The sequence below is a fragment of the Caretta caretta genome, chromosome 19, assembly GCF_965140235.1.
Source record: "Caretta caretta isolate rCarCar2 chromosome 19, rCarCar1.hap1, whole genome shotgun sequence".
In the NCBI taxonomy this organism is placed as follows: domain Eukaryota; kingdom Metazoa; phylum Chordata; order Testudines; family Cheloniidae; genus Caretta; species Caretta caretta.
Genome location: NC_134224.1, coordinates 6,744,004 through 6,768,268, shown reverse-complemented (window position 1 = coordinate 6,768,268; position 24,265 = coordinate 6,744,004). Strand labels below are relative to the sequence as shown.

Genomic DNA, 24,265 nt, shown 5'->3' with positions numbered 1-24,265 from the left:
CGGGGGTGGGGAGGGGAGCTGCTCATCCTAACTTGGCATTGTGTGTATACAGAGCTGAGGGTGGGCTACTGGCTCTCCTTCTCAGAACCTCACAGGGGAAGCCCAGCAGGGAACTTGCAGGATTGGGCCCTAAGCCAGGCCCAATAGGAGGTCAGGGCACTTGGTGAGGAGGGGGATCTGAGGCAGCATTTCTCAGGGGGCAAGGGGTGCACTTGGCTTAGCTCCTAGCAGGGTGAGTACCCAGTAAGGGGGCGCTGGTATCCAGTTTCAGGATAGCTGCACCAGTAGTCCCCATTCATGGTCCACGTTAGGCTTCCAGCTCCCAGTTGTCGTGTCTCTTGGGCGGAGAGCCGTGCCTCACTCCTTCCTAACCAGGGATTTTAATGCTACACGGTCCCCTGGTTTACCATGTCAAATTCCCAGCAAGCCGGTCTGCCTAGAAGGACAGCGCCTGTGCTTTGCTTTCTCTTTAGAGGCTATGCCCAGTGTATTGCCCAGAGGTGTAAGTTACCACCCAGTTCCAGCTAAGCAAGCACATTTATTCTTAAGGTAAAAGCATTCCAGCGAAAGCACATTAAAGCAATAAAAGAACCTGCATGCATGCTAGAAAGCTTACCAGAGGTCACGCCCCAACTCCTACCTAGGACTCTGGTAGGCGTCAGTCCTTCAAAATCCACAACTGGGTTTTTCCTGTGGTTACAAGTTCATATCCAACAAAGATCCAGAACCAGAACCCAGGCTGGGCAGATCAGCTGTTTCTGTATACCACTCATGTCTTTGATCTTGGCCTTCTGCAACAGGTAATCAGCAGACACTCTCCCTCTCCTTAGGGCGTAAAAGGCTGGGGTTTTGCATAACCAGAGTTGGGGAATTTGCATTAACCTTTCCCTAGGTATTCCCAGGAAATGTATTGTCCCAACTGTCCACACTTGTCCAGCCCATTTTCAATATAGTCTTCTGAACTCCCCGGTTTCACATTTCACATTCCCCCTAGAGAGTTTACATACAGTTCTAGCCCACGATAAAACATAAACTTAATAGAACTAAGTCTTGCAAGGATATAGCAGGAACTTGTCACAACTGGCATGCGGGGGAGCAAGGGTGACACCTGTCAGGGAGTCCCTAGGTGAGGGATCTGGGTCTGTGATGTGACTAGGGCCCTATCAAATTCACGGCCATGAAAAACGTGTCAAGGACGGGGAAATCTGGTGTTTTGTGGACTTTTCCCCTATATACTGTACTATAGGGGAAAAGTATACAAAAGTATACAGCGTTTCTCAAACTGGGGTCTTGACCCAAAAGGAACTACAAGGCTATTGTGGGTGGGGCATTGCGATACTGCCAGCCTTACTTCTGCACTGCCTTCAGAGCTGGGCACCCGGACAGATGCTCTCTAGCCACCCAGCTCTGAAGGTAGCACAGACGCAAAGATGGCAGTACGGTGACTCTCCTCCCCGCAATAGCCTTGCGACCCCGCCTTTGGGTTGAGACCCCCAGTTTGAGGAAAGCTGACACAAGGGCTTTACACGTTTATACTTTGCTTTTTTAAGTATATATTCATGCTTTGTTACAACACCGCGAAATTTAAGATTTAAATGTCTGGAACCATGCCATTCAAGATTTTTAAAATGCCATGACTGTGAAATTTACAAAAATGGACCATGGATGTGGTAGGAATGGACCATGAAGGGTGAAAAATCAGGACACTCTTTTTCGGGAGCGGGGAAGGAGAGGTACAGTCGCTCTATGTAAGACAAAAAGCCCCAGTCTGGGGATGTCTGGTCACCCGAATACGCCCTCCCCCCGCAGCTGGGGCAGACACATCGTGCCCCCCCACCCAGCCAGTTCCCCTGTAGGCATGGTGGCCCCAGTGTATTCTGGGATTACTGCTACCCCCCCCCCCCCAATCCCATGGTAGCCCTGCCCCACCGGGCTCCAGCCAGGCCCGCGGGCGCGTCCACACCCTGGGCAGCGCACTGCGGGCCGGCACTAGCGAGGGATCAAATGGCACTGTGGGGACAGCCATGTGGCACGTGATGTCGTGGCAGCAAGTGTCAAGTGGTTTAGCCCTAAGCTGCCCAGATCACCTCCTCTGTGAGAATGGTTCAGTCCCGTCAGCCCCGAGTCCTCTCTCCTGGGAATAGCACATGTCTGTGTGATTTCCCCCCCATTCTCTGAGGAATGGTACTTTCCCCTTACCTCCCCCCCCCCCCGGAATGGTAAACTCCTGTCTGAACATAGCCCCATTCTTCGGAAGTGGTACAGTCCTGCCAACCCGTTCCTCCTTTTTTCTCCCTTCTCTGGGAATGGTACAGTCCAGGAACACTTGCGCTCTACCTACCCTGCTAATCCTACCGCCCCGCCCTATCTGACTTCTCATTGGCTCCTCCGAGGGAAGTGGGTCCAAGCCACTCCCCGATAGGTCTGCTGCCCCGCGGGGGCGGGAGGACCTGCTCGCGGGGTGCTTGGTCCTCGGGGCGCGTTCGGTTGCGCTGCGGGAGGGTTTGGTGCGGTCGGGAGGCAGGAAAATGGCGCTGACACAGGGGACCAAGCGGAAAGTCTGTTACTACTATGACGGTGAGAGCCCCGGGCCGGTCCTCGCTGGGGGCGGTGAAGCGAAAGCAGGAGACTTTGGGCGGGGGGGAGACAGGGGGCGCTGGGGAAGGGCCTGTGGGGGGAGGGAAGAGGAGGGGGGCCCGCGGAGGGGGGGTGAGGAAGAGGAGGAGGACGGGGGGCTGGAGGGGAGCCGGCGGAGGGGGGGAGGGGAGCTGGAGGAGGGGAGAGGGGGCGGGAGGGGAGCCGAGCTGGAGGGGGGGGTCTGGGGGGGAGCCGAGCCGGGGAGGGGGGGAGCCGAGCCGGGGGGGCTGGAGGGGAGGGGGCTGGAGGGTGGGGTGAGGAGGAGGACGGGGGGCTGGAGGGTGGGGTGAGGAGGGGAGCCGGCGGAGGGGGGGGTGAGGAGGAGGAGGAGGAGGAGGAAGGGAGCCGAGCTGGAGGGGGGGGTGAGGAGGAGGGGAGCCGAGCTGGAGGGAGGGTCTGGGGGGGAGCTGAGCCGGGGGGGGGCTGGAGGGTGGGGTGAGGAGGAGGACGGGGGGCTGGAGGGGAGGGGGCTGGAGGGTGGGGTGAGGAGGAGGAGGGGAGCCGGCGGAGGGGGGGGTGAGGAGGAGGAGGAGGGGAGCCGAGCTGGAGGGGGGGGTGAGGAGGAGGAGGAGGGGAGCCGAGTTGGAGGGGGGGGTCTGGGGGGGAGCCGAGCCGGGGAGGGGGGGAGCCGAGCTGGGGGGGCTGGAGGGGAGGGGGCTGGAGGGGGGGGTGAGGAGGAGGAGGAGGGGAGCCGAGCTGGAGGGGGGGTCGGGGGGGAGCCGAGCCGGGGAGGGGGGGAGCTGAGCCGGGGGGGGGGGCTGGAGGGTGGGGTGAGGAGGAGGACGGGGGGCTGGAGGGGAGGGGGCTGGAGGGTGGGGTGAGGAGGAGGAGGGGAGCCGGCGGGGGGGGGAGGAGGAGGAGGAGGAGGGGAGCTGAGCTGGAGGGGGGGGTGAGGAGGAGGAGGAGGGGAGCCGAGCTGGAGAGGGGGTCTGGGGGGGAGCCGAGCCGGGGAGAGGGGGAGCTGAGCCGGGGGGGGGCTGGAGGGTGGGGTGAGGAGGAGGACGGGGGGCTGGAGGGGAGGGGGCTGGAGGGTGGGGTGAGGAGGAGGAGGGGAGCCGGCGGAGGGGGGGGTGAGGAGGAGGAGGAGGGGGGCCGAGCTGGAGGGGGGGGTGAGGAGGAGGACGGGGGGGCTGGAGGGGAGGGGGCTGGAGGGTGGGGTGAGGAGGAGGAGGGGAGCCGGCGGAGGGGAGAGGGGGCGGGAGGGGAGCTGAGCTGGAGGGGGGGTCTGGGGGGGAGCCGAGCCGGGGAGGGGGCTGGAGGGGAGCCAGCGGAGGGGGGGGTGAGGAGGAGGAGGAGGAGAGGGGGGGAGGGGGCTGGAGGGTGGGGTGAGGAGGAGGACGGCGGGGGGCTGGAGGGGAGGGGGCTGGAGGTTGGGGTGAGGAGGAGGACGGGGGGCTGGAGGGGAGGGGGCTGGAGGGTGGGGTGAGGAGGAGGGGAGCCGGCGGAGGGGGGGGTGAGGAGGAGGAGGAGGGGAGCCGAGCTGGAGGGGGGGGTGAGGAGGAGGAGGGGAGGGGGTGAGGAGGGGAGGGGGCTGGAGGTTGGGGTGAGGAGGAGGACGACGGGGGGCTGGAGGGGAGGGGGCTGGAGGGTGGGGTGAGGAGGAGGATGGGGGGGCTGGAGGGGAGGGGGCTGGAGGGTGGGGTGAGGAGGAGGAGGGGAGCCGGCGGAGGGGAGAGGGGGCGGGAGGGGAGCTGAGCTGGAGGGGGGGTCTGGGGGGGAGCCGAGCCGGGGAGGGGGCTGGAGGGGAGCCAGCGGAGGGGGGGGTGAGGAGGAGGAGGAGAGGGGGTGAGGAGGGGAGGGGGCTGGAGGGGGGGGTGAGGAGGAGGACGACGGGGGGCTGGAGGGGAGGGGGCTGGAGGGTGGGGTGAGGAGGACGACGGGGGGCTGGAGGGGAGGGTGAGGAGGAGGAGGGGAGCCGGCGGAGGGGGGGGGTGAGGAGCCGGCGGAGGGGGGGAGGGGCCGGAGGGGGGGTGAGGAGGAAGAGGAGAGGGGGGGCTGGAGGGGAGGGGCCGGAAGGGGGGTGAGGAGGAAGAGGAGAGGGGGAGCTGGCGGGGGGGGTGAGGAGGAGTACGGGGGGGCTGGAGGGGAGCCGGTGGAGCGGGGGTGAGGAGGAGGGGGGGCTGGGAAAGGGCCTGCCGTTAAGGGGGGGTTGAGGAAGAGGTGGGGAAGGGCCTGTGGGGGGGGAAAGAGGTGGGGGTGTGAGGATGAGGATGGCTGGGCACTGGGGAAGGACCTGCGGGGGAGGAAGTCCAGATGGAGTGCTGGGGAAGGGCCTGTGGGGGAGGCGGCGCTAGCGAAGGGGGCTGTTCCTTGATGCTTTTGAAAACTTTTTCGGATCTATAGTGGTAATATCAATCAGACCTTTTTCTTTCTGTCTCTCTTTAGAACAGCTGCTTGGTTTTAGTTGGGGAGGCTCTAGCTAGGGGTATTGCTTAACACCAGGCATATGCTTGGCTGGATTGTGAGTGTAGGTACTGGGTATGGGGGGGTGATGCTTTGTGTTTATTGAATTATTCCATGACACTTCCCCAAATGTTGGGTGTTAGCCCCTGGTGCCCTGCCCAAATTGCAACCTGGGTAATTCTGCTCTGCCTCCCTTTCTTCCCCTGTAGTTCAGTGGGGAAATTACAGTCACATAACTGCTGTTTGCCATTCCACACTTGCTGCTGTGTTCCTTGCCAGCAGGGTGTGTGTTTCAGTGATGGATGAAATGATCTCTTGCAGGTTGTGATCTTTCTTCATAAAAGATGTTGTGTAATCATAATGTTTATCATAATATTTTTAATCCTTGTGGCAAAATAACTATTAGTCGTTTTATTGTGGGGTTAGAAGGTGCTTTTAGTGATCATTTAGGCATTTTAGTATGGGTTAAGTGCTCTGCTCCATCAGCTATATATCAGGGACTTTTATCTCTTCAGTACAGTAACTTGCAACATTAGGCCCTTGTTCCAATATGAGATCTACCCCTGCATGTGCACAGTGCTAGATGTGGGTTGACCCCTGCAAAACTTGTTGCTGGATTGGGACCTTAGGTTAGGCCAGTTGCCGTGATATTGCAAGTCTGACTTTCATCCTTCTAATATCCACAGCTGATCTGTGCACATTAGACGTAAAATCAAAGTATTTGTGACCTGTTAGTGCCACATTAATGCCCTGAGGTTTTGGATGCATCCTTCAGAGTTCCGGGAAATACTGGTCTCTGGTGGTGATAGTTGTGGGAATGCCGTACCTACGTTCGTGACTGTCAGATGGCGAATGAAAGCTCTGTCTGGGTCCACAGTGCCCCTTGGGTCTGGAGATGCACAATTTTCACACTTGTACTCGTGCATGGGTCATCAGTGATAAACTAGGGCTTTGTAGTCATGGACAGAAAGGTGGTGTTTGTTTTGGTTTTGTTTTTTTTTTACAGCGGATAACTAACATGCGTTAGTTTTATTGCTGTAAAATCTGAAGTGGGGAAAGGCACTTGTAGTTTTTATCACAAGGTAGCTGCAAGGTCAGAACTCTCGCTCCCCCACCGCCTGCCTATGCTTGATCTAACAGTAAAACTATAGTGCTTTGTCTCCCAGCGTGTTCTTACAGCGGGATAGGTGATGCCTGTTAGTGATGATAAAACTTTTTTTTTTATCGGTATATACATAGACTAGGATGCTGGTAGAGTCCAGCTTGTAATAGCATCTTTGGGTATGTCTACACAGCACCAAAAAAAAAAAGTGGGGGTGCTCTTAATTTAGTTTAATCTGAGTTAGGTAGTTTGGGTTAAAAGAACAGTGAATGTACGGCAACTCAGGTTAGCTCAAATTCAGCCCCAGGCTCCCCATAGGCTTTAACTTGAGCCCTTAACCCAATTTAAAAGCACAGATGCCATGTCTTCACTGCTATTTTAACCTAATTTAGCTAACCCAAATTAAGAACATGCCTTTTTTGCCGTGTAGACGTACCCTAGAGGCTGCAAAGATATCCCCACTGCTTATAAAAAGAGCCGGTAAATAACTTTGTTTAGCAAAATAAACCTCCATATAGACTGCTCAGTTCAAATCACTTGTGAGTTGCCCACTGCATTTCATTGGAGGGTAGAAGACAAGTGACCATTCTCTCCTGGGCTGTTGTTAGTTCGGTATTCAGAAGGTGCTGGCTGCCAGATGATTACCTAGCTAGGCTCTTCGGCTTCCTCTGTGGTTCTTTCAGGCCTTGTTAATGCTTGGAATTAACCTAATTTTCAGCATTGGTATTGCTGCACCAGTACAGAGTTCTGTTGTAGACCAGGAAAGCTGCAGGCTACCCCACTTTCAAGCAGAGTTAAATTCCACCAGTGGAAACTGTGGTTTTACTCTGTCTACACTAGGGGAAGCGTAGAAAAGGTTTCAGTCTCTGCTGGCTGCGGGAGCAGTGCAAATTACTCGTGAATGTTGAGATCTATGACAAAACATTATGTACTCTCAACTGAGTCACCTGCCAGGCGAGGTTGGCGCTCTCACCTCCTAGGATGGTTTGAGGTTGTGAAACTAGTTAACTTTTTTTTGTGTGTGTGTCAATGTTGAGTGTGAGTTACCGATAGGATAGGCCTGGATGCACAGGCTGGTAAGGACGGATGAATTAAAATAATTGGGGCCATAAAATACTAGGATTTCGTTTATCTTCAAAGTGCATTGCAAGCCTTAACTGTCTTAGCATCACAACACACACACACAGCTGCCCCTGCGAGTTAGGAAACATTATTGCCATTTTACAGATGAGGAAGCCAAGGCAGAGAGTCCAAGTGATTTGTCTGAGGCTGTGGGACAAGACATTGTCTGAGCTGGCATTAGAACTTGAGAGTTCCTGGCTCCAGACCAAAACTTAGGCTATACAGTAGTTTCTCAAGGAAACGTGTCCCTTCATTAAATACAGCAGTGAAAATTGATCCTAACCATATGGAGGTGACTCTAGAAGGTTTCTAATTTTGGGAGATGATGGCACTAAGGGACAGTTATGTGTAATGCCTGTCAGTGCTGTTCTTGTCCCACAGAAGCTGCAGCCTTTTCATTTTAGCTTTTGTACATGGTGGGATCTTTCCATGTATGGTACAAACTTGATTAACCAAACCTCAATGATTTGCAACAGTGTCATGTTCCCCAACATCTGTTAACTGCACTGAAAACTTCCTCGGTTTTCCAAGACCTCAATTATCCAGCCTTCCATGAGACTCTGATAGAGTTGGTATAAATCTGGGGGGGGGGAAACATGACAAGCATACATATTGCTGTAGAAAAGAGAAAATGACAAAATAAAGGTCAGATGGGACTTAACTAGAGGTGACTCCTGTCATCTTCCTCTGCAGTGATGTTGCTCAGAGGAGAAAATGTTCTTTTCCACTATAACCAAATGCTTATCACTCTCAGGGGATGTTGGAAACTACTATTATGGCCAGGGCCATCCAATGAAACCCCACAGGATCCGAATGACCCACAACCTACTGCTGAACTACGGCCTTTACAGAAAAATGGAGATCTATGTAAGTATAGGCCCGGACATGGAGAGAGAAGTAGAAAGCTTGTATGGAGGGGGCTTGACCCGCTTCCCATGCTGTCACTGTATTGCAATGGAACAGGGTCTTGCAGACTCTCATGTGTTTTATTGGGAACTTCTGGAGAAGCAAGATGGAGGAAAAACATTGGAAAATATTCCTGGGGAATGACCAACGTCCAGGTGAAGTTAATTTAAAGAGATTGTTGAATTTAAGACTTCCACTGCTCCTGTGTTTAGCGGGGTGTTCCTTGTTTTGTTCCAAAGATCAGGTAATCTATATATAAAAATGGGAAATGTTTTTCTCCCTGTACCTTGACTATTTCCTATGCCTAGGCATATAGTAAAAAGCTCCAGTCTCCTATCATAACATTCCTCTTCCCCTTCGAAAGTAGATTTATTTTTGCTTTAATAGCACTGGCTTTAGCTGCTGCTATTCTTGAGAGTAAATTTGGGATTGGAGGCAGGCATTAGAGAGGGAGAAGGAATATATGTCAAATAAACCTTGTTTTGTTCTCTCCTTGCAGCGCCCCCACAAAGCAAATGCGGAAGAAATGACCAAGTATCATAGTGATGACTACATTAAATTTCTGAGATCTATTCGCCCTGATAACATGTCTGAGTACAGCAAGCAGATGCAGAGATGTAAGCTATGCGTATGGTGTTGCAGCTTCTAACCTGAATTGCTTTAGTCCTGAGAACCCTGGTTAGCTCTTTGAGCTCATTGTCAAAAGAGGAGGGAGAATCTTATGAAACTTCTTTTTTTTTTCTTTTTTTTTCTTTTTTTTTTTCCATGTTCACCTAACCAATTAGATTATTATTTTTTGTCAGAGTTCTACACTGTTTTCCTCCATTGTGGTTCTGTCCCTAACACCTTTGATCTTGAGGTTGGTGGAAGCTTTCATCTTCTTTTCTAGCTTATAAATGGAACAGAGTGGACATACCCGTACAATAGGTATTCTGCATAAGCAACTTGTAACATAAGATTCTGGAGTTGTTAATAATGGGGATGTTCTGGGGACCACCTTTCCCAGATATTGGGAGGATGGGTTGTTTTTTTGAAGCAGGAGTACTGTTGTATGGTAGATATGCAGAGATCTGTGTAATATTTTCATGATCTGGGAACACCAGTGTCACTATTTCCTATTGCAATAGGGGATATGTTGTTGGTAACTGTTCCTTTTGGGGCTATTTCTAGAGATCTGTGGAATTCATTCCTTACGAGTATAAAATATTCTGTGATATTTATCAGTCAGCATCAAGAAATCTGGCTGCTTAAGTTCCAGCTTCACAATTTGTTCTGTTCTGACCAAGATTTAGATCCTGCAAGCCCTGAATTCAAATGGACTTCAGCTGAAGTTCTGTGCACTGAGAGCTTTCAGGACCAGGCCCTCTCTGCTGAAAGTGGTGTTAGTTTCCGTTCTGATGTCGTACCTGACAGGCAACTTCATCTGTATTATGCAGGATGTTGGACTAAATGACTAAAGTTCTTTCTGGCCTTAGAATATCCTCAGATGCATAGATTTCCCCCCACCCTCCATGTGGAAAAATCTTTTGCAGCTTTCATGTTATAGAATCTTAAATACCTTTTCAGACTTTCTGCAGCTCTGTGCTAACATTTTTCAACAATTAATAGGTAATGAACTATAGTTTCTGGCTGATTTGGACAAATACAATTGCTAGGAGTTCCCTAAAACAGTATATTGGTTGTGTGCACTCTCTTCATTCCTGAAATCTGTAGAATTGTTGGCCCATGGGGCTTATTTTTATGAAGTGTGTATGTAATCCCGTTAACTCTCTTGAAAGATTTATGGTCTAGAGGGTGAATTATATGCAGTTTTAAACTATTGTGAGCCAAAATGCACACAGTATTTAGGCACACGAGTGCAACGACTAAAGGAATGAGTAAAATGTGTAATGTGTACCAAAGTACTTCCTGGGGTAAATAATATGCCTTAACATACTAAAGTACATATTTACACAAACCTAACTGCTTACCGCTGAGACTGGAATGGTTCATAAACCCCCACACTGGTCTCCCTCTGGTCAGCTTGGCATTTTCTGTACTGTACTTCCAAGGAAGGGTTTTACTTTAAGGAAATTAAATGTGAAAATTTTTCAGTACATATGGAGGTGAGACAAAAGCCAATTCACAATTCAGTCCAATGTCCCCTCCTTAACAGGGCTTGCAAAATATGTCCACCACCACCTAGTCAGAGGACTAATCCTATGAGCCAGAAATAGAGATTAAAGATGGAGGTGATGGGGCCCCACCACCCAAGTGCAAGGCCAGTCCCCGGTGAAGAGCCTAGTCTCCTTTCTGTTCTTAGCTGTTGAGAAAGGAGTGGGTGCTGGGATTTCCATAGGGGTGCTATCCTGGGGACTCCCATCTTTGATAAGAGTGGCAGAATGCCCTAATGGGTAGGGCACTGGACTGGGACACCTGTGTTCTATTCCTGGCTCTGCCACTGGTTTGCTGGGTGACCTCGGGCAAGTCACTTTGCCACTCTGTGCCTCAGTTTTCCCATCTATACAATGGAGATAATGATACTGACCCCCTTTGTAAAGTGCTCTGAGGTCTTTTGAGGAAAAGTGCCATATAAGAGCTAGGTAGTATTATATTGGGCTCTGACTAGTGGGCTTATCATACATATGAAGCTCTTGACCCTGCTCTAGCTGTTGGAAATGAGAGAGAACTTTTTCTCTTCCCCGTTCAGAGCCACATATTGCTGTAAAAGGCTTGATCTCCTGGCTGCTTTGAAGGGCTTTGCGAGAAGAGGTCTCCATATGAATGAATAACTCCACCATTTGCTTCTGCTTATACAGAGGGCCATATCTTTGCCAAGCAGAAGCAGAGTCACACTGTCAAATATTGTCCTTTTTGCTGCAGCCCACAAGGTTCTGAATGGTAGCAGTGATGCTAAACGGTCTCTCTAATCTCAGTCCATCGATACACTCTGTCTGAAGACTCAAGAAGATTATACTGCAGCCATAAGGGCTAGAAATTTAATTTGTTGCAATGGGAAGCTTACATTCTGCAGCAACTGATAACAGACCTCCCCACTTGCTGGGAATAGATTCCCACACATCTCTGATGAGGGAACTATTCAACCACTGCTACTTACCATACCCCACTGGAACAGTTGTACAAATTGGAACACTTAATTTGGACTTTCCTGATTTGTACAGTCCATAAGAAATGAGTTCCATTTAAATCTGGAAACTACTTAAACTTTCTCATTCATCTGTTCGGTCTCCAAACATGATTTTTCGCTAGCCTTTTTGGAGGCGAGGAATTGAATGAAGGCAGCATTTCTCATGCTGGGAAGATTCAAGCTTGACTGGTCCTGCCTCTAAGTACAAAGGAAAAAGTTCTGCTCAATTTTGTTACACCATACAGATTTTTGTAAAAACAGGTTTTGCAAAACATAGGCCCAATGAAACTTTTAAAAAATCATGTAAACATTTCTAATAGGAAAAATTATATGGAAATAAATGGTTTCCCTGCAGTGTTTCCAACCCAAACATGCTTCAGGTTTGAGAACCTAGAAGACATTTGGTGTTTTTTTTTTTAATCCAAGATATGAAATGCGCAAAGTAAATGAACAGCATACCTCATGAGAATCAAACTGAACTTTTGAAATGTTCAGTCTTGATAATCTAAGGTGATGTTAGTAACACTGAAGGAGACCTGTTTGCAACATGTGATTTTTAAATTAATAGTGTCACGACTCACTTTCTAACACAATTGACTGACAATTGGGTTTTATTATAGTTTATTCCACTAGGTGGTGCAACTCTTGTGTAGATCCACAGTGCATGTGAAATGCTGGTTTCATTCTTTAGTGTCTCTCAAAGAGCAGCGGTGGACTTGCACTTATAGCATCTCTCTGTACCAACAGAGAGCTTTTACAACCTTAAGTGCAGGTTCTGTCCTTTCCTGCAAGCTGTCACAGTAATGGCAGTGGGCTGAGCAAAGACTGAAGGGAAGGTTGCAACAACTGATGACTGATACAATGACGTCTTTAGTGAAGGGATGAGTGTCTACTTCTCACTGAACATTTTATTTATTATATACATGTAAATTACATAAACAAGGCTAAGATATTTGATGCTCTACTGAGTCTGTTTATGTCCTTAAGTTAGATTTACATCATAAACTTTGCCTCTTGTATGCAGGCTTGTCATGCAAACACTTTCTTTCTTTTTCAAGTCAATGTTGGGGAAGATTGCCCGGTGTTTGATGGGTTGTTTGAATTTTGTCAGCTGTCTGCAGGAGGCTCTGTTGGTAAGCACAAGAATCCTAGATGCTTTCTCTTTTTAGGAGAATGTCCATAATGTCGCTCTGTCAGAAAAGAAATGTGATGTTGGAGACGTTTCTAGATTCCTTAAAATAACTGGGCTGACATGTTGTGATCATTCTCAAGTCCCAATGCATTGGAATGAGATTGGTCGGTGGTTGAGAATGCTTTATGACTATATGTAAGGTCTGGCTCTTCAATATGAGCCATATTCTCTCATCCAAAGATCACTTAAGTGGTCATGTTGAGGAATTTCTGCGTATGGAATAAGAAAAGGAGTACTTGTGGCACCTTAGAGACTAACCAATTTATTTGAGCATGAGCTTTCGTGAGCTACAGCTCACTTCATCGGATGCATACCGTGGAAACTCATGCTCAAATAAATTGGTTAGTCTCTAAGGTGCCACAAGTACTCCTTTTCTTTTTGAGAATACAGACTAACACGGCTGCTACTCTGAAACCTGTGTATGGAATGAAAGCCTCGTGAATGACTTTGTTTCAATAAAGCTAGCTATCTTTGTTGTTGAAACCTTGGTTTATTTAAAGATATCTTGCTTTTTATAAAAACTTGTTCCAGGGCTGTGTAACCTCAGCCTCAGAGCAGGTGTTTTGTTTTACAAAATGAAATCCACTGGTCTCTTTTTTTGATAAGAAGGAAAAACAAAAGCAGGAAGATTTCAATAAACTCTCTAAAATCTGTATCATTTAAAATAAAATGGCATCCTTATTAGTGAGTTTTTGCCATAGAGTAATGCAGCGTTGAGAGACTTTTACTGTGCACATGCTTAAAAGCTTTGAGGCTTACTACAGACTGATAGATATCCTTATTTTCTGAAATATAAAGTCTGACTACACTCAAAAACTAAAAAGATAAACATATGCTTGTCCAGCTGACAGATACATCTGAAGTAGCTATTCCAGTCTCTTATCACTAAGGCTCTGACCCTACAAAAGGATTCATCTGTGTTGACCCTTAGACCCATGCAAAGTTGCACTGAAGTCTGTGAACATAAGAACGGCCATACTGGGTCAGACCAAAGGTCCATCTAGCCCAGTATCCTGTCTTCGTATAGTGGTCAATGCCAGGTGCCCCTGAAGGAATGAACAGAACAGGTAATCACCAAGTGATCCATCCTCTGTTGCCCATTCCCAGCTTCTGGCAAAAAATTCTAGATTCTACTGAGATTTGAACTCAGATTACTGGATTCAGAGTCCAGAGTGCTAACCATTACACAATGGAACCATCTGAACCAAATGGAACCACATAGTGGAATTGTGTGCAAGCTCTAAGGTTTGTGGGGGATCCCTTTGCCTAGTTATCTATACAAAGGACTAAACAAAGCTAACTGTGTGTGTGAGATAAAGCTATCCATGAGAGGTTTATCTTTAGGAAACTGATAAATAAAACTAAACTGTACTTTAACTGTGACTCAAGCTAGCAAGAGCTAGCGGGCTGTGGACCTGTTTTCAAACCAGGCTCCCCATTTATGTTCTGAACTACCGGTGTGAAACGGGACCAAGACTGTACTGCAAAAATAGATGCTTAATTGGTTTACATTACTGTAGTATCTCTATAGAAGAGAGATCAGTGTAGTGTCCCCCCTTAGCTGAGAGTCTTCTGCCTTACCGGTTTGTATGAGAAATCCAGTGTTTAATTCTTTGATATTTGTATTGTTATACACACACACAGGCATATGGAATGACACACGTGACCCCACAGGACAGGCGGCCTCTGTGTGTTCTCCAGAGTTTGTCAGGGCTCCATTCTGTCTTTCATGCTAACGTTCTGCAATTCTTCTCCCTGCAGCCAGCGCTGTGAAGCTGAACAAGCAACAGACAGATATTGCTGTGAATTGGGCAGGAGGCCTTCACCACGCCAAGAAATCGGAGGCTTCTGGCTTCTGTTATGTCAACGACATTGTGTTAGCCATCTTGGAGCTATTAAAGTATGTGCAGTACTTCTTATCCCTTTTGTTTGTCTGTTCTGATGCATTTTGAGTCCTTACCACTTTCTTCCCAATTTGCTCTTTTTTGTTACCTTGTTAGCTGTGTCTTTTCTTGGGAGGGCTTAATCAGACATCTTTTTTGGATGCAGTGCCCTCTCTTCAGCAGGGGTTGCTGTACTTATGGTATGATGCAGTAGATGAAAGGCCTGGAGGCATTGCGTGATCACTCTTTGGTGCTTCTTCCTTGGCGCACAAAAGTGGCACTCCTGTAACGTGTCGTGATTGTTACCATCCTGGCAGCTTTTGTCATGAGGCAGCTCCAAGTAGGAGGCTTGGAGGTAAAATGTGCAAGTCACGGGTTGAGTTTGTGTAAACTGAATTGATCAGCGATCAGGTGCTGCAGCAAGAGCCACTTCGGTTTCCTCGGTGATTCTGTTCCGCTGCCGACCAGTTCAAGGCAAATGTCCGTGCTCTGCATCGGTTTTGCTTAGAGACTCCGAGAGAGACAGCAAGTTGGTAACCATACAGCCTGGGGGTTAGCACCACAGTCTTTGCTCTCCTCCCATTTACTCTGCTGGTGAAGACCGTTTCCATTCTGAAGAAATGCAGCATTTTGACTCCCTTCTGATTCTAGGTACCACCAGAGGGTGCTGTATATTGACATTGATATTCACCATGGAGATGGCGTGGAGGAAGCCTTTTACACCACAGACCGTGTCATGACTGCATCCTTTCATAAGTACGGAGAATACTTCCCAGGAACAGGGGATCTGCGGGTGAGAATGGAGGCTTAGTAGAAACTTCCCCTAGAATTTGATTTGTTCCATCTATTCACTGTCCAACTAATTTCACTAAAACGCTGTTTCTGTGTTCATGGTTTAGATGGACTCTCTCAAAATAGCAGCCTTTGTTTAATGGGAAATGTGTGTGACAGTTAACTTTTGTTCTTTGAGCGGGTGCTTAGTCTTATATAGTAACAATGCCCAGACATCAGATGTCAGTTACTCTACAGCCTCATAGTGTGGGATTCTGAACATCTTGGTGGGCCATATTTATTGGCAGACTGACTTCCATGTTCCCCTGGTGGCCCTATTGCTTTGATCTCACAAGTTATACATGGTCTGGTCATGCCAGTACTTGAATGGGAGACCGACAAAGGAGCACCTTGTGCTGCGGAAGTGATACTGATGGTGGCATTCCTGCCTCTGAGTTGGTGCTGAGCCTAATGGCCCGTGCTGGGAAATGGTTATCTGGAGGTGCTGTGTTTCAAATGAGACACAACTGGGGTCCTGCCTGCTTATGGTCATTGACAATGCCGTGCTCTTCTCAAGAGGTAGGGATGTTAACCCTAGGGTCATGGTCTGATGCCAGTTAGGGTAATGGCGTTCTGACCTAAATTCCCCCTTGAGTTTTAGGTGGGTGTAGTGTTGTCACTGCCTGTCCTAAGTTATGTGGTGATATGTACTTGTAGCTAGCTGCCACATTTGATCCTACAAGCGGCCACGCTGCAGCAGTGAGTGAAATGATTTTTTTTTTCTCAAATGCTTTGGTGTGGTGGTGTGCTCTGTAGATAGAAGATATTTAATTGTTTTTAAAAATCAAAACTAGACTCTTCCAAGATTCCTCTAACTGTCAATACTGCAGGCTCAGGCTGGTATCGGACAGCAGCCTGATTCGCATTTGGCTCTGTATGTCATTGCCAACAGTGTGGAGTCTGGAACAGGAATCTTGATGGCCAGTTTTCCCCTGTCCTTGGTGCAGGAAAGAATAAAATCTGGCTTTTCTGCAGCGCTACTGGATCTGCACGATGCACAGTTTTTACTAGCAGAATGTGCAACTGAGAACTCACAGGCCCAGAGTGAGACAGTAGATGTCACTAGGGTTTGTTCCTTCCCATGTATCATATCACAGCAAGATGCTCTTCATGTCTGTTCCTGGGATTGAACTTTCTCGGGCAAGCAGTAAAGTATTCTCAGTAGAGCATCCTTGCTTGTGGAACCTGTTTCCTTTAAATCTGCTATTGGCTTGTAACTGGGGGCAATACAAAGCCCACCTGTTTGGACTTTTTAATGACCTTCTCAATGAGGCCCAAGTTACATAGACCTTGTGACTCCAGTTTGACTCAGTTGATGTTTGACTAGATGCTGAGGCAAGGGCTGTTGTTTCAGTAGAATTCCAAGGTGCTGTTTCCAAGGTCCCTTTCTTGACTCTAACCTCGCATTACTCTCCGTTAGCTACGTTATGTCTAGATTGATTAGTTGAATGCAAAGGCCAAATATACCCACTTACTCCACGGCTAATCCTCTGTTGAAGTCACTGGAATCGTTCTCATTTATGCCAAGACTGAATTTGTCCCCAAGTGCCTTGGCTTGGATTCTGATAAACCTGGTGGAATCCCAGACTTTCCTTTTCTACGTTGGCACGTGTATGTTGGTGTTTGTTCTCTGGTGACCCTGTGGTCTTTCCTGTCTCACTCTAATAGGATATTGGTGCAGGCAAAGGCAAGTATTATGCTGTCAACTATCCTCTCCGGGATGGAATTGACGATGAATCCTATGAGGCGATATTTAAGCCGGTAAGCCTTTTTCTGAGTGAGTCTGGTATGCTGCTTTGTCTTTTTCTAGTGACGCTCTGATGAGGGGAGCTGCAATCCTGTGCTGTAAGATTCCCTAGTGTTTATTTCTACTTGACAATTACAGCCAGTCACTTGCAGATTCTTACCTGTGAGAGCTTCAATGTCACCAATACGGGAGGGAGGCAACAGCCATTGAGGCATCAGGGAATATCTCCATGTCAGCTGCTGACATGGATTTCATTGTGTTGCTATGGCATCGTCCCACGGGAGTGTGTAACAACGGATTTCTTGTCCAGGTGATATCTAAAGTGATGGAGACGTTCCAGCCTAGTGCAGTTGCCTTACAGTGTGGATCGGATTCTCTGTCAGGGGACAGATTGGGCTGTTTTAATCTGACCATCAAAGGTAAGAGCACACTGCTTCTAGCAAAGCAGTCAAACCAGGGGGGTGGCCTTGAGGAAAGCTCAGACATGTAAAATACAGTATCTGTGGTGGCACCTGTGTGGTTGATGTAATCACTGTGTTGAAAAGCTTACTGTCCAGTTACCTAGTGAGGCTGTGAACTTTCTCCTGTTCCCTGTGCTGCAGGTCATGCCAAGTGTGTGGAGTTCGTAAAGAGTTTTAACTTGCCTATGCTGATGCTAGGAGGGGGTGGCTACACAATCCGCAACGTGGCTAGATGCTGGACTTATGAGACTGCTGTGGCTTTGGACACGGAAATTCCAAATGGTAAGGCTATCGTGTGTTGTATTGAGAGGATGGGTGTCTAGTAATAGAGCTTGGGGGAAATTAAATTGCTCTGAGTAGGTGTAGGAGACCTGTGAAGTACCCTGGACGCTTCACTAGCTGCTGACTTTTATTGCGTTTGAGTTCTCTGAGCTGCCGCTGCATATGTGGGGTGTTCTAGTCCTCTAGTACCTCCTGAGAAACCGTTTTTCCCCTACACCACACAATGGTTGGGGTGTCCTGCCATCTCATTGAAACTAAAAGGCCTGTTGTGGGCACCATGGGGTTAAAGCAGCAAATAGTCTTTGGCCCCACTGTCACAAAGTTATGTTTTTCTGAGCATCCCAGGAGAGCTCCAGTCACCCCCAAAAGGAAATGTTCCATTTATTCTCATAGCACATTGAAGCTCATGTGATATTTGCTATTTCGATACCAGACCTGTAACCAATCAAGGTTATTCTGTGTTCTAATCTTTGTGCAGAGCTTCCATATAATGACTATTTTGAATACTTTGGACCAGACTTTAAGCTCCACATCAGTCCTTCGAACATGACCAACCAGAACACCAATGAGTATCTTGAGAAGATTAAGTAAGTGTTGTCTGTTACTCCTAGTGAGATTGGTCCCTTACACTGGGGGCTTGTTTCTGATGATGCTTTTTAGATCACCAGCGTGTGGGGTTTTTGGTTTGTTTGTTTTTTGCTGGTTGTAGGCAGCGGCTATTTGAGAATCTGCGCATGCTCCCTCATGCCCCTGGTGTCCAGATGCAGCCAATTCCTGAGGATGCTGTGCAGGAGGACAGCGGAGATGAAGATGAAGAGGATCCTGACAAACGCATTTCAAGTAGGTGCCCGGCTGTGGGCATAGGTTGCCTTGCGTGATCGCGGAGCTGCTGAACCTTCCGTTGGTGACGCAGTGCTATTGCTAGATAACTTCCTTAACAAAAGAATCTACATTTTAATATTAGAGCTCGAACGATTGCCAAAGCCTCCTGGGGGGAAATGACTGACAAAACACTGGAAGTTGTAACATCCGTTTATGCTGCCAGAAGACAGGCTCCCGCTGTTCTAGCAAAAGTCGCCCATTAGCTGTGAAAACACTAGCTTATATCCAGACTGTCTTATGCCCTTTGGGTCTGGAGTCAGATTTTCCCAGTGTGAAGTTAGTTAACCTGTTTGTGCTGGCAGCTCTAGACATCCTGCTGTAAACTTAATCCAAGGCGCATATACGTGTTACACTGAGAGATCTCCGAAACTGACCTTGGCTGCCCTTAGCAGGTAGTTGGCTAAGCTGTGACTCCAGTAGGATTGTTGTATTTCTGCACAGTAGTAAAGTTTCTTGGCACTGTAGAGCATTCCATGTGTGCACATGTACCTTCCTAAATATGTTTACTGCCTTACGGACCCCTGGAAAAAAGGCTCCAGTGTGACTGAGGTAGCTTCTCCCTCTTTGCTCTCAGTGCGCTCTGCTGACAAGAGAATAGCCTGTGATGAAGAATTCTCAGACTCTGAAGATGAAGGGGAAGGTGGTCGCAAAAATGTTGCCAATTTTAAGAAGTCAAAGCGTGTAAAAGCAGAAGATGATAAGGAGGAGGAGGAGAAGAAAGGTAGGTGTAAAACTGGAACTAGCAGTATGTCGGACTGCTCCCAAGAGCCGGTCCTATATGCAGGACTCCGTAATGTGAGGGATGAATAAAGCTGTCTGTTGCAGAAGTTAACGTTTCTGCGGTTCATCTTCTAGATTGCTGACAATTGATGTGTGGGAGTGAGAGAGATGACGTTTGAACCACTCCACTATCAATGGGAACCTTGAAGGAGCTGCCAGATTTTAAACCCGGGTTGCATGGCAGGCTAATAGAGAACAGGAGTTTAGTAGAAACACCCCAGTGACACATGGGACTGACCACAGTGCTTAACGCATCTGGAAAGAGCGTGTTGGTGTGGGGGGTCTCATAATCTGGGGCAGCTGCTTTGATAAGACAGTGCTTAAAGTGCAACCTGGCTTAATTAAAACAAACAACAACAAATGTTGCCAGGTTTGTGACCTCTTCTAACCGTCCCCACCCTCGCATTTTAAGCACTGACTGACTTGTGTACTCTCCATGAGTGCTCTAATTTCACCCAGGCTGGGGAATTTTCTTCTTTTCCAAGGCAAAAAAGACTCTACTCTCAGATTCTGGTTTTAGGTGGGTTTACCAAGGTCAGCTCTGGTCTGACAACTGTTAAATTCTGTCCTTGTGTCACCAGCCCAACAATTACCACTAAGATGGAAAACCAAAGTATTCCTTGGGCTTTGAGACAATGTCTGATACTTCTGTGCTATTGCCCTCATCGTTCTGCTCCAACTGGCCTAATAATGATCATCCCTCTGCTAAAGCTTCAGTGTGAGGCTTTAGGTATTTTGGGAAGGGGAGGAATAAACATCTGAGTTGTCTGGTTCCTTGGGGTTATGGGCTTCGTAACCCCAAACTCCTTCAGAATACCATAGTGTCTAGCCACTTGCGCTAATTACCTTTGCACTGGCTTGCCGCAGTGGGGCCCTCCGAGTGTCTCTATTTCATCAACAAGGCATTGGCAACAGTTCTCTTCATTGGTAGAGTGAGTGTAGAGCTGTGAATCAGTGGCTAATCTATCTTTAACAAACCACAGACCACATGTCAGCAAATGCAGCCTGAGCCACTGACCGTTCTAACCTGTTCCAAAGAGAAATACGCATGTAACACGCTTAGAATGATGTGACTGTTAGGGGACTCCTCAGAACAACTACATAAAGGCTACAACCTGAGCTGTAGCATTGCGGGCTCCCTGAGATCTGGTATAATCCAGCCTGTTGCCAGATTTGCAAAAATCTTTTGTCACTGCCACCCAAAAACATTCTGCAGCTTAGTTGACCTCAAACACAAGCTGTCTGAGTGTCTGCTGGTCTGGTCTGGTCTGTTGTTGCTGGGACAACTGCTGTATTTACTGTAAAAAGAAAAGGAGTACTTGTGGCACCTTAGAGACTAACCAATTTATTTGAGCATGAGCTTTCGTGAGCTGAGCTGTAGCTCACGAAAGCTCATGCTCAAATAAATTGGTTAGTCTCTAAGGTGCCACAAGTACTCCTTTTCTTTTTGCGAATACAGACTAACACGGCTGTTCCTCTGAAACCTGTATTTACTGTGAAGATTTATGACTCTGATTGGAAGACAATAGAAAACAGAGCTTCAGGGTGCCACAAGTGGCTCAAAACAGGTTGCTGCACCAGACTATGGCTTCAAATGTGGATACCTGAAGGGTTTCCCGGTTTCCAAACTCTGCCCCACACATGCAGAGTAGCTGGCATTATCTGTTCGCTTTTCTAAGGTAACTTTGAAAATGACTGCCTCACCAGTGATTTCTAATGTAATCGGACCTCCCTGACTGGTGTCTGATTCTGCCAGGTGGGGCTGGTGAGTGGTTGCTATTTCTCTGCCTCTTTGCTATTTGGGGTTTTTCTTTTCTAGATGAGAAAGAAGAGGAAAAAGCCAAAGAGGAGAAAGCAGAACCCAAAGGGTGAGACCTACTTCTGCCTTATGGATGTTCCCCTCCCCACTTTAGGATGCAATGTGACTTAGGTGCCTGTGAGTTGAGCAGGATGGTTTTCTAGGTGCTCCCTGTAGGTGCCTGTATCTGAGTTTCTCCATCTCTAAATTATAGATAATACCCAAGGCCCTCTTTTGGTAAAGCACTTTGAGGTCCTTGGATGAAAGGTGCTAGAGAAGTGCTTAAAAATATGTTGCATTGTGTGGAAGATAAGGACAGATGTTAGTGCATTTGTTAGGACAGGACCTAAGGGTAAAGTCTTTAACATGCTACTCCACTATTTTGCTACACTTGATCACAATTTAATTCTTCCTTGTCAGTTGCTTAACCCACGCTCTCCACTCTTGGCTCTACAGGGTAAAGGAAGAGACTAAATCGGCCTAAGATGACTGCAGCTGGACAATACCTTTCAGTACATAGTTATAAGTTTGCTTCTCTGGTAGCCTCCCATTCCACAGGATTTATATTTTATATGTTTCTGTATATATTTCTATATAAATATATAAATGACTTAAGAACTGTAAATTATTCCTTGCTGCATTCCGTGGAGAGCAGATGGGGAGGATTCTGAGTAGACAGACCTGCACTATTCAGAATTAGTGACAGGGAAGTTTCACTCTTGCCTTCCACTGCCTCTTTGGTGTGGTTTTTTTTTTTTAAATCATTTTCCTCCCCTCTACCTTCTCTTTGAAATAACCCCTTGGAGAATACAGATTTTTTTTATTTTTTTTTTAAAGTAGAAATAGTGTCTGACTTTCAGGTCAGGTGGAAATATGGCCATGAAACTTTGTGGGAGAACTTTGAGTTCCCACCTTATGCCTGTGAGAGAAACTGCTCCTATGGTCTTTGGTCCAATTACACCATAGTAAGTAACTGCAAGCTGATGCCAGTTCTCAGGGTCAAATAGTGCAGTTCTTGAATACAGTTGGCTATATGCAGTGGATTTGTGGAAGGAGTTGAGGCAGTTTGAAAGTAAATATGTAAAGTTCCCTGGTGTATCAGCCCAAGGTGCCCTGCTCTAAGGTATAGATCTGTATAGCACAAAATGAAAACTACCAGGTAGCTGGTGTTTTTAAATAAAACTTTCTAAAGTGGATCCTTTTAAGTGAAGTTAGTGTGGCAGCATTATACATCTCATACAAGAGAGAAGGGCTCAAAGGAATATTTTTCTTCATATACCAAAATCCCTATGTGGGGGGGAAATGCATTACTGCCCATTGTCCTCCTGCTTTTTCCCCATTCAGCTACCCGTGATCACATAATGTGCATTCTGAGTGCTGATCTAGGTCCTAGACTGAAACCACTACAGAAATCCCAAGTCAGCTAAAGACCAGACTGCGAAGAGCCTGGCTGAAACCGCTTGTCAATTTGGCACTTGCTGAAAATTCTCATCTGATGTGAAGCACAAATGTTTTTGGATAGGACCTTTCTCCTTGTTGTCCAGGCCAGTAACTGTGGGGAACCCTTTGAACCTGCAACTTAAGCTGCTGTCTTCGTAATGGAACAGCAGCACTCCCTAACTGTCGCTTGAGATCAGAACTGGCCTTTACCTTGCATCTCACTTCTCATGACTAATCATTGGATGAGCTTTCTGTGAAATACTTCACTGAGCTCTAGCCTCCCAGAAGTTCTGCAGGCAGCTTTCACTTGCTGTTTTCTCAGGGGGATACCTCTGTCCACTAGCATATCTGTACCTCCCACTGAGCGCTGCTGATGGGTTCAACTCCAGTAATGCTGCTAACTTAGGTTTATTTTTAAATGTTTTATTTTTTTAAGTACTCTTCTTTTCCACCATGTCTAGTCTCTTGAAGCTGACTGCGGCTCCTCCTGCTTTTTTACATTTTTGTGAAGTGAGAGAGATCACTGTATCTGTGTGTCTGGGGGGGGGAAATATATTGTGGTTTTTTAAAAGATGCTTTTTATTTTGAATTTTGAAAATCTTTGTAATAAAAATGACATTTCTAAGTTGGTGTGAATTGTTACTCTTTGTGGTCAAGGGAGGGAGGGGGTCTACTTGTTTTGTTGATCACAAAATAGCGTAGATCACCGTTGAAAAACGTAGCCATTGAAATTAGAGGCTTTGGGTGATTGCTTAGTGTGTCCTCTACTCCTATTGGTAAGAAAACTGACCTGTATTCATCTTTTGAAGCCAATGTATTTATAGCAGGACTGAATTTACTGATGCTTACTTTTGCTCATTTCATTTACAGGCCTCTGTAAGGGCCTTACCTTCCTTTCAACTTTTAAAAAAAAAGTTTAAGGTATCTTAATTCTCCAGATGCCCCTTTGATGAATGGCTTGGTCTGTTTGCCATGGTTTCCCCCTGCCTTACATTTTACGCTGAGCACTAGAGAGGCATTTCTTTTTGCTGTTCTCATGCTGCACTATCCTCATTGCAACTGGGGTGTGCACCTTGGTTTGGATTTCCACTGGAGAACTTAGTAGGTCAAGTCTCTCTCATTGCTTAGAAAGTTGTTTGTCCTTCCTGAAGTTGATTATCTTCAATCTGCTACTTAATTAGGAGGCAGTTGACTCCTGCTATAATTGGAAGAGGAAAAATGGTGTCAGGTCTAGGAATGTTTTGCTGTAGTTCAACTGAACACTAGAAACAAATGAGATGAGTGGGTTATTGTGCTTGATTCAATTCCAGGACTCCTACTTGCTATTTTGTCAGATTTTTCTGCACCTTACACAGGTTCATAAACTAGCATTTCTCTGCATGGGGAGCAACCTCTTCCACTGGCAAGCCTACTAGTGATAATGGGTCATAATTAATCCTCTTACCTTTCTTTCATTTATCCCAGTGGTTCTTGAACTTTTGTACTGGTGACCCCTTTCACCCAGCAAGCCTCTGAGTGGACCCCCTTATAAATTTTTAAAATATCTTTAACACCATTATAAATGGTGGAGGCTGACAGCTCATAACCTCCCATGTAATAACCTATGACCCCTGGAGGGATCTCAAGCCCTAGTTTGAGAATGCCTGATTTACCCCTTTTTCAATTAATTTGA

At 47.3% G+C, this 24,265-nt stretch overlaps 1 protein-coding gene across 1 annotated transcript; it reads left to right on the top strand.

Annotated features, from left to right (window-relative positions):
- Nucleotides 1–2,431: 2,431 nt before the first annotated feature.
- On the top strand, nucleotides 2,432–23,218 carry HDAC1 (histone deacetylase 1). Its single transcript, XM_048825835.2, has 14 exons — nucleotides 2,432–2,577; nucleotides 8,019–8,131; nucleotides 8,670–8,787; nucleotides 12,356–12,430; nucleotides 14,251–14,389; nucleotides 15,024–15,165; nucleotides 16,872–16,964; nucleotides 17,261–17,369; nucleotides 17,553–17,693; nucleotides 18,172–18,280; nucleotides 18,403–18,533; nucleotides 19,150–19,296; nucleotides 21,175–21,223; nucleotides 21,610–23,218. Exons 1-14 carry the CDS (start codon nucleotides 2,529–2,531, stop codon nucleotides 21,635–21,637), a joined length of 1,443 nt encoding a protein of 480 aa, XP_048681792.1. The 5' UTR covers nucleotides 2,432–2,528; the 3' UTR covers nucleotides 21,638–23,218.
- The last annotated feature ends 1,047 nt before the right edge of the window (nucleotides 23,219–24,265 follow it).

Coding starts and splice junctions, on each gene's coding strand:
- HDAC1 (XM_048825835.2), top strand. CDS start 2,529: ATGGCGCTGACACAGGGGACCAAGCGGAAAGTCTGTTACTACTATGAC. Junction 12,431..14,250: donor GTCTGCAGGAGGCTCTGTTG/GTAAGCACAAGA, acceptor TTCTCCCTGCAG/CCAGCGCTGTGAAGCTGAAC. Junction 18,281..18,402: donor GAGTATCTTGAGAAGATTAA/GTAAGTGTTGTC, acceptor TGCTGGTTGTAG/GCAGCGGCTATTTGAGAATC.